Here is a 9,602-nt window from a genome sequence, read left to right on the forward strand (position 1 = left end):
TAGCCCATGATTTACTCACCCTCAAGCCATCCTAGATGAATATGACATCAAGTATATACATCGTCTTTTTTCAAATGAAAACATTCGGAGTTAGCCTATATAAAAAACAAATGTGTCAAGCTTTATAATGGCAGTGAATGGCCGTTTCTGAAGTCCATCAAAGTCCATCTATCCATCATAAAAGTGCATCTATCTATCATAAAAGTGATATGAAGTGAAGCCATGCGTTCTGTAAGAAAAATACCCATATTTAAAACTGTATCGACTAAAATAACAGGCAGACAGTCTAGTAAATCGCATCGTACGGCGTCTGCCAGACACTAGTTACATTTGTCAAAAGTACCATTTAATTCATAAGGTGCTAAAAATCTTGCCTCGAATACAGTACATTTAAACTGCACAGTTTAGCAGCCTCAATAACCAACCTTAGTTGTAACTGATTAAAGTAACAGGAGTCACTGGCAGAGACAGCGCTGCTGGTTCCTTCGAGATTTTCCTATGGGGTTTTATAATGGTGTCATTTCAATTTATGGGTAAAATAAAGCCTGTGGTAAACATAACGTGACGATACTTTAATGTTTTGTAGTACAAAGTACACTGCACACACTCACACCTCAGCTGTCTTTTCTAGTTACTTATTAAAAACACAAGTTTTCAAAAATTAACATAATTTTTTCAAAACTTACGTTTTCGCTTAGTAAGTTATGTTTATCACAGGCTTTATTTTACACATAAATCAGAAAACCCCATTATAAAACCCCAAAGGAAAATCTCGAAGGAACCAGCAGCAAATTAGACTTTCAGGTTCAGTCATATCTGAACCACTCTATTCATACGTATATATACTCGACGCCAGAGGGCGCCCTTGCACAGAAAGTACAAAGTAGACTCATAACAGGTAGACTCATCATCAGGTATTTTCATAAGAATAAAGTGTTTAGCTAATCCCAGCTATATTTGTTAATCGAAATAGCTTTTATCATAGTAGAATACTACAAAATAATGTATCGTTTGCCTTAATCTGTATAAGAAACCTAATCAGATCATAAAAATGATGCATGCTTATAAGTAACTATTATTAGCATTTTAGTCTCCTCTAAACAAGATCACATGGCATGGTGTAAAATTTTTAGAGTTATCCTCAGATTTGAAATAAAACATGATCAGAACAACATTAAGCTGTAGTTATTTTATTTTATCATATGCTCATGAATATTCTTGTTGGAACCCAAAACAGAAAAGTGTGAAAACAGAACTCCAGATTTGAACAGAAGCTTTTTTATAATTATAAATACATTTTGTTTTATATTTTATTATGGGTGTTTTTCTAAACGAAGAAAAAAAAATGGAAATATTTAAGCTGTTATTGTAGTAGTTTAATAAATAACAGTGAATGAATAAAGCGGTAGAGCCAGCAGCAAAGAAACTCAGGAAAATGTTTGAAAACCTCATTGATTTAAGAATTGTGCATGACTTGTGTTAAGCTTGGCCGCTCTCTGTGAAGGGTGGCCCGATTGTGGTCATGCTTTTAAAAATTTCTAGATCCGCCACTGCAAGCAGTGAAGTGTAATATTGTATTTTTCTGATGAATCAAAGGGTGACACTAACATTTACAGTATAAGAAACAGATAAAACCACACATATTTCACTCACTCACAAAAAAGACTGAAGAAAGAACATGACTGAACAGCGTTCTCCTGAAAGTCATTAGTTTAACAGGTGTCAGTACGAGAACTGATTGTTTCTGAGTGAGTGTGTGTTTGTGTCTCTGGTTCAGCACTCAGTGCTCCCACAGGGAAGAGGCGTCCACGCTTAACCCATCGCCCATCAGCGTGCCTCCCTGGTCTCCACGCAGGTACTTGCCATTCTGACCCTTGATGCCAACCCGTCCATACTCCACAAACTCAAAGAAGAAATCCTCCGGTTTGTCCCCATCTGTGCACACCAGACCACTGCCGGAGACATACCAAAACTTTTCATTTCCACCTGTGGTAGAAAAAAAGAAAACACATGCATCAGGAATTTTGCGCAGAAGTGCCCAACAGAGTCAGTGTTGCTCAGTGAAACTCTCGTCAGTCTCAGCTCACACGATATGACTCACTTTTTATATGGTATGCGCCATCGCTGAAGAGCAATGAGAAGATGTCGTAAACAGAGCGACTGGCGTCCAGTGTATTGGAGTTCTTGTGGTGACACACAAAGCCGTTCTCCCCACGCAAGACCAGGATAGGACGATTAATCAGCTTTAGCACAAACTGCTCGTCCTCCCCTGCCGAACACATGAGAGGATTTATCTGACTCGTGTTGTATCCAGTAGTGGAAGTTTAGTAAAAGGTCAGAGAAGAATCAGTGTGCACTCACCCACAGAATCACTCACAGCTGCAAGCTGGCCATTTCTCTTTGTGCAGACATATTTTCCATTGTTTGCCCTCAAAGCGACTCGTCGGCCCAACCACTCAATGTCGAACATGGTGTTTTCTTCTCTATCAGTTACAAGAACACACATATTCAAGATCATTGGTATGCATATTATATATTATATTATATTTACATGTTTAAGTGATAGTTCACCCCCAAAAGGAAAATTCTCTTGTCATTTACTCGCCCTCATGTCCTTCAAAAACAAGAAGTAAATGGTCACCAAAATGTTTTTTTATGATTCACAGAAGGAAGAAAAATTAGTATGAATAATGATGACGGAATTGACATTTTTGGGTAAATTATCTGATTTAACAGTTTTTGCTACACATTATTTTTTTTCAAACAGCAGCCATGTAGTTTAAAATGAATCATTTGAGAAAAAAATGCACTCTATAGCAGACATGCAAAAAACATTTTTGCCGGCATGATTTGAAATTGTTCTAAAGAGAAATGTGCTTCAGTGAAAGTATCAAAATTGTCACAAAAAATTTGCTTATGTTTGATTATTTAAATAAATACTACAGAATCTTTTTTAAATACTACAGAAAACATTTTTAAGTTTAAATAGTTCATGTTTCTCAAGTTTTACCTTAGATGTTTTATTTGTTTATTTGTTTGTTTTAATGAGATACGTGTATAACACAACTCCTTACACTTCTGTGGCTGAAGACAGAATCCCTCCGTGAGTAACGAGTGTCCAGTAATTTCCGCCGCTGGTTCTGAACATGCACTTCTTAGTCTCTTTGTCAATCTCCATCTGAAATGTCTCCATGTCTGTCTCATCATCCTGATTAGCTGAGATGCTAACACCTGGAAACAAAAGACATTTATCATGGCAAGCTTTCTCAATGACTGAGACTTGGTTCCTTTACAAAATTACAAAGCAAACAAATAGTACAGCAGATTTATAGTTCTACAAATGCATCAGGTTGTCGACTGGTAAACTCCAACTGACGGCTGTTTCTGGATTATTCTGTTTTTGGTTAGTTACATGCACTTTCTGAGAATCTACTTCGAACAACCTCGAACAACTCATGATCTGAGGTAACAGACGGCTTAAATACACTGGGAATGAGCATTAACAAAACAGGGAACAGGTGTCCAACAGAGGCAGGAAAGATGAGGTTCCAGAAGAGGATGAAGACTGGCGAAGGGAAACACCACAGTGGAGATGATGAAAGAAGGAGCCAGGAGCCTGATTGACAGAAATTAAGTCATGAAAACTGGAGACCCAGGAGGAGCTGAGGAGACAAATACTCAGGGAGATGCTGAAGGTCAAGAGGGCCAAAGTGGAGGAGCAGGCATGTGTGACCAAGGCGGAGACATGGGCATGGGAGACCTGAACAGAGTTGGTAACTGAGGATGATGGTGGAACCAGAGGGAAGGAGGAGCCCGGCAGACCCAGAGAGGTGGAGATCCGGAAGTCCAAAGCAACGCCAGAGCGACGATTGACCAAGGTGGAGCCAGAGTGACAAGCGAGCCGGCGTATCCTGAGGGATGACAGACCATGGTGGAGAGCCAAGTGAGCATTGACCCAAGGTGGAGCCAATGGGTTGGGGTGGCTCTGAGGCTCGAGGTGAAGCTGAGGGATCCTTAGACCATGGCGGAGCTAATGATCCGAAGGTGGATCCAAGCTGCTGGGTAGAACCACTGGAGGAGCCGAGGGACTGAAGGGATACAGCAGAGGCGAGGCCGAGGAACTGGATGGCTTTGGCAGAGGAGGAGGGAGGGGGACGCATGACTTGGCAGAGCCAATGCAATGAAGGCGATTCGGTGCTAGACGACGAAGGAGACTTGGTGCTGTTCGAAACCAGCAGTGAAGAAGAAGACTTGACGCTAAACTGAACCAGTGGTAACGGAGAGGACTTTGGACTGGGCTCTAGTGGCGACAAAGATGATTTGGGATTGGACTGAACCAGTGATGAGGAAGATGACTTGGGATTGGACTGAGCCAGTGGTGAGGAAGACGACTTGGGATTGGACTGAACCAGTGATGAGGAAGACGATTTGGGATTGGACTGAACCAGTGATGAGGAAGACGACTTGGGATTGGACTGAACCAGTGGTGAGGAAGACAACTTGGGATTGGACTGAACCAGTGGTGAGAAAGACGACTTGGGATTGGACTGAACCAGTGGTGAGGAAGACAACTTGGGATTGGACTGAACCAGTGGTGAGGAAGACGACTTGGGATTGGACTGAACCAGTGATTAGGAAGACGACTTGGGATTGGACTAAACAAACTTGACAATTTGAGATTGGACTGAGCCAGTGGTGAGGAAGACAACTTGGAATTGAACTGAACCAGTGGTGAGGAAGACGATTTGGGATTGGACTGAACCAGTGGTGAGGAAGACGACTTGGGATTGGACTGAACCAGTGGTGAGGAAGATGACTTGGGATTGGACTGAACCAGTGGTGAGGAAGACGTCTTGGGATTGAACTGAACCAGTGATGAGGAAGACGACTTGGGATTGGACTGAACCAGTGGTGAGGAAGACAACTTGGGACTGGACTGAACCAGTGATGAGGAAGACGACTTGGGATTGGACTGAACCAGTGGTGAGGAAGACGACTTGGAATTGAACTGAACCAGTGGTGAGGAAGACGATTTGGGATTGGACTGAACCAGTGGTGAGGAAGACGACTTGGGATTGGACTGAACCAGTGGTGAGGAAGATGACTTGGGATTGGACTGAACCAGTGGTGAGGAAGACGTCTTGGGATTGAACTGAACCAGTGATGAGGAAGACGACTTGGGATTGGACTGAACCAGTGGTGAGGAAGACGACTTGGGATTGGACTGAAGCAGTGATTTTGCGAAGCTCCTTTGAAGACCTTCCACGGCAGGCGTGCCTTCGACCACTCATTGAGGCAGGTGTTGTAAAAGACTCATAGAAAGCTATCAGGATAGTGAGTGAGGCACACCAGATCCCTCGTGTGATCCTCAAGGGAGCAATTCCCCTGCTTGAGGAGATCTGGAATTCTGGAAATCTTTTTTACTTCCTAAATTTAAGAATTGTATTTTAAAAATCATTCTAAATTAAATTATAAAATGAATAGTTTAATAGAATATGATTGGCTAGGTTGCGTTCACTGGCACCTTTGATTCAAAGAGTTTTTGCTAATCCAATGGCAATCCACTGGTAACACCTCAGTACTCTGCGCTCCTGGCTGAGTCCCACTAAACCAGTAATCATGATGTTTATCTCTGTCACTCTCTCTGAACCTTTGGTTTAAATAACATTACCAGCAAATGTCTATTCCAACTAGTCAAAGCGACCAGATTGTGTAGGTTGAGGTTCAAATTAGATACTTCAGAAATATCCCTTGACTGTCCATAAGCCTTTTACTGGAGTAATCCCTAACACTCACCCTAGCAGGGCCTAATAAGCACTTGGTGCCTTGATCCATCCTATTTCAGCTTAATATGCAGAGACAGAAATGGAAAATTATTTGAAAATTATGTTTTGCAGTGTGTTTGTTCAACCATCGGAAACCGATCAAAGAAAGCCATCTGTAAGGATGTCTGACTACAGAAATAATTCAGACTACCCGGCTAACAAAAATATGTTCTAAGCAATATTTTTAATGTTCCTATAAAGTTGTAATAAAATTATTTCAGAATGTTTTTTTCTGAATGTTATTTCTTAACGTTAGTTAAAAAATTATGGGAACATTCCATTTCATAATTTTGCAAACATTATGGGAATGTTACTTTTGAATATTTTACAAACAGACGTCTAACTCAAATGAACATCCACAAGTTTCTCATGAATGTGCCAGTGAAAGCAAGGGAAGTTATCCCTGTTCTTGGAATATCGCACGCAAGTCATATGCATGTTTCTCTGAAAGGCCTTGTGCAGAATTTTTCAACCCTCCTCCTGGGGACTCACTGGATGCTTCTCATTTCTTATTTGTGCATCCTCGTTTCCTTTCTTTGCGTCTCAGCTCCACCCCCTGTAGGATGTGAGGGAAGGCTGCAAGGAAAGAAAATGAGGACAGAGGAATCGAATGAAAGCTTTTTTATACATTGGAATACTTGATCACTCAAACGTCACTTCAAAGCATCATCAGCTGCGCTCAAAGGATCTGCCTTTATGTTGTTGAAGTTTGGTTATTTAAGAAATTCATAATAAATAATAATAAAGCAAGATACCCTGTTGAAATATGTGAGATGTGTGGTTTATATAAACCACTACAAGGTAGTACAAAGGTAAAGTATAAATTAAAATGATTGTGACCGATGTGAAGGGGGAGGAGAATTGATACGTGCGTCACGTTTAGTCTATAAAACTCTTCCGCAAAGGATACCGCATGTGTATCCTCGCTTACGACTCATGAAGCCTCCTCACTCCTCGATCCTCGCCTCCTCGCAGTGCAATTAGAGAATTGAGATGTCCTTAAAGAAGGCTGAGCTCGATCGGTTTCCGGGTCATAGAGGAGGACAGAGGAGAGAGGAGACGAGGAGGGATATTGAGAAGCACCCACTGTTCTGCTCCAATTTAGCTCCAACCCTAATCAATCACAGCTGAACCAGCTAATCAAGCTTGTCAGGTTTGCTTGAAAATCGCAGGCAGGTGTTCTGAAGCAGGTTGGAAATAAACTTTGCAGGACAATGGGTCTCCAGGAGCAGGGTTGATGACCTCTGCCCTTGTGGGGAGAAGAGGATGGTGACATTTGATACAGAGGGGAAAAGGGCAAGCTTTGAACACAACTGCACTTTTAGCTATGAGTCATTATATGTTTAATGCAGTTCATTGTCATAGTCAAATATTTGCAAACTCTTACCTCTATTATCATATAGTAGAATACATGCATTAAATGGCTAACAAAATACGTCATTAAATAGATGTCAGTGTATGTTTTTTCCACTGCTTGGTTATAGAATCAAGAAGATGTCCATGCAATTGGTCTACTACCTATGTATGGGAAACAACATAATAGGATGTAGCAGGAACTGTTCAAGGCAAGATTGACACTTTTCTCAGTCACCAAAATGAATTAATGAATATTGCAATGTTTATTATAGATGATTTATCCATGCACATAATTTCTTTTAATTAATGTGCCTCACGCAATGACATCTCTTCTCTGAAGACTTGTGCACCAGAGTTAGGGCAGGCTATAGTCCTTCCCTTACAACATGAGATCGCAGCAATTAGCAAACAACAATAACTCAACTTTCGGTGGAAAAAAAATCAAGTCCTGCCCTACATTTTTTACTCGTTTGATAAGGCATTTTACTCAGATAAATGTCACAATAGGAAAGACGTTAAAGTAGGGGTCTCAAACCCTGGTCCAGGTGAGCTAGTGTGCTTCTCACTTCTAATGTGTGCATCATCGCGTCCCTTCCTTGCATCTCTTAAAATTTTTGTGACAGATGTGAAGGGTGAGAAGTCAGGTTTCTCAACAAGAAAGACTTCGGCACAGGATGCACCTGTGTATCCTCGCTCATGACTCCTCTGGAAGCTTCCTCACTCCTCGTTCCTCACCGTGCAATTAGAGAATTGAGACATCTGGTCCCACATTATATTAAGTGTCCTTAACTACTATGTTCTGCTATTGAGGAGGGATACAGGTAAGGTTGGGGAAAGGTTTGGTGGTATGAGTAGATTTAGGGGGGTTTTGGTGATTTTTGCCTTTTTATTGGGATAGGACAGTAGAGAGTTGACAGGAAGTGAAGTGGGAGAGAGACAGGGGATGGGGGATGGGAAAGGTCCATGAGCTGGGACTCGAACTCGGGCCGCCTGAGCGCAATGACGCTACATGTCAGCGTGCTGACCACGAGGCCATCGGCGCCAACAGAGTAGGTTTAGGTTTAAGCATGGGTTAAGGTGTAAGGGAATAGGTTAACGTCTTTCATATTGTGTCATTTATCTGAGTGAAATGCCTTATTGAACAAGTAAAACATTTAAGGCAGGACTTTTTTCCACCGAAAGTTGTTATTGTTGTTCACTAATTGCTGTGATCTCATGTTGTAAGGGAAGGACTATAGCCTGCCCTCGCTCCGGTGCACACGTCGTCAGAGAAGAGATGTCATTGCAAGGGGCATATTAATTTAAAAAAATTATGTGCATAGATAAATCATTTATAATAAACATTGCAATATTCATTAAAAAATCCTTTTGGTGACTAAGAAAAGTGTCAATCTTGCCTTGAACAGTTCCTGCTACATCCTATTATGTTGTTTCCCATACATAGGTAGTAGACCAATTGCATGGACATCTTCTTGATTCTATAACCAAGCAGTGGAAAAAACATACACTGACATTTATCTATTTAATGACGCATTTTGTTAGCCATTTAATGCATGTATTCTACTATATGATAATAGAGGTAAGAGTTTGCAAATATTTGACTATGACAATGAACTGCATTAAACATATAATGGCTCATAGCTTAAAGTGCAGTTGTGTTCAAAGCTTGCCCTTTTCCCCTCTGTATCAAATGTCACCATCCTCTTCTCCCCACAAGGCCAGAGGTCATCAACCCTGCTCCTGGAGACCCATTGTCCTGCAAAGTTTATTTCCAACCTGCTTCAGAACACCTGCCTGTGATTTTCAAGCAAACCTAAAAAGCTTGATTAGCTGGTTCAGGTGTGATTGATTAGGGTTGGAACTAAACTGGAGCAGAACAGTGAGTCCCCATGAGGAGGGTTGAAGAATTCTGCACAAGGCCTTTCAGAGAGAAATGCATATGACTTGCTTGCGATATTCCAAGAACAGGAATAACTTCCCTTGCTTTCATTAGCACGTTCATGAGAAACTTGTGAGCTGGATGTTCATTTGAGTTAGACGTCTGTTTATAAAACATTCAAAAGTAACATTCCCATAATGTTTGCAAAATTATGAAATGAAATATTCCAGAAAACGAAATAGTGGCACAAGACACACAAATCGTATCTAAACAGTCGTGATACACAATGTGGACAGTGAATAATTTTAGATCAGATTCCAGTTGGATACACAAATAATTGGATTTGGACTGACAGTATGAAAGCCTGAACTAGCTAAATAAGATCTGCATGAGCACTTAATAACTGTGTTTTTGATTATAGTTGGAACTGAACTCTGCAAGTAGGTAGATATCCAGGAAAAGGATTGGGCACCCTTGTTTTAAACCAATAATAATGACCATTATATATCAAAACAAATGCACAAACATTGGTTACCTTGCCG

At 40.9% G+C, this 9,602-nt stretch overlaps 1 protein-coding gene across 1 annotated transcript in view; it reads right to left on the reverse strand.

Moving 5' to 3' along the window:
- Positions 1 to 1,176: 1,176 nt before the first annotated feature.
- Positions 1,177 to 9,602, reverse strand: part of fscn2a (fascin actin-bundling protein 2a, retinal) — a 9,576-nt gene continuing 1,150 nt past the window's right edge. Inside the window, exons 1-5 of the mRNA XM_081360015.1 lie at positions 9,596 to 9,602; positions 3,075 to 3,231; positions 2,362 to 2,483; positions 2,102 to 2,269; positions 1,177 to 1,986 (exon numbers count right to left, since the gene is read on the reverse strand). The exon at positions 9,596 to 9,602 is cut by the window's right edge and continues 1,150 nt beyond it. Of these exons, the coding sequence (XP_081216141.1) occupies positions 1,781 to 1,986; positions 2,102 to 2,269; positions 2,362 to 2,483; positions 3,075 to 3,231; positions 9,596 to 9,602 (660 nt within the window). The 3' untranslated portion in view covers positions 1,177 to 1,780. The remainder of the gene's footprint in view (positions 1,987 to 2,101; positions 2,270 to 2,361; positions 2,484 to 3,074; positions 3,232 to 9,595) is intronic.

This window comes from Scardinius erythrophthalmus (genome assembly GCF_964197995.2).
Source record: "Scardinius erythrophthalmus genome assembly, chromosome: 1".
In the NCBI taxonomy this organism is placed as follows: domain Eukaryota; kingdom Metazoa; phylum Chordata; class Actinopteri; order Cypriniformes; family Leuciscidae; genus Scardinius; species Scardinius erythrophthalmus.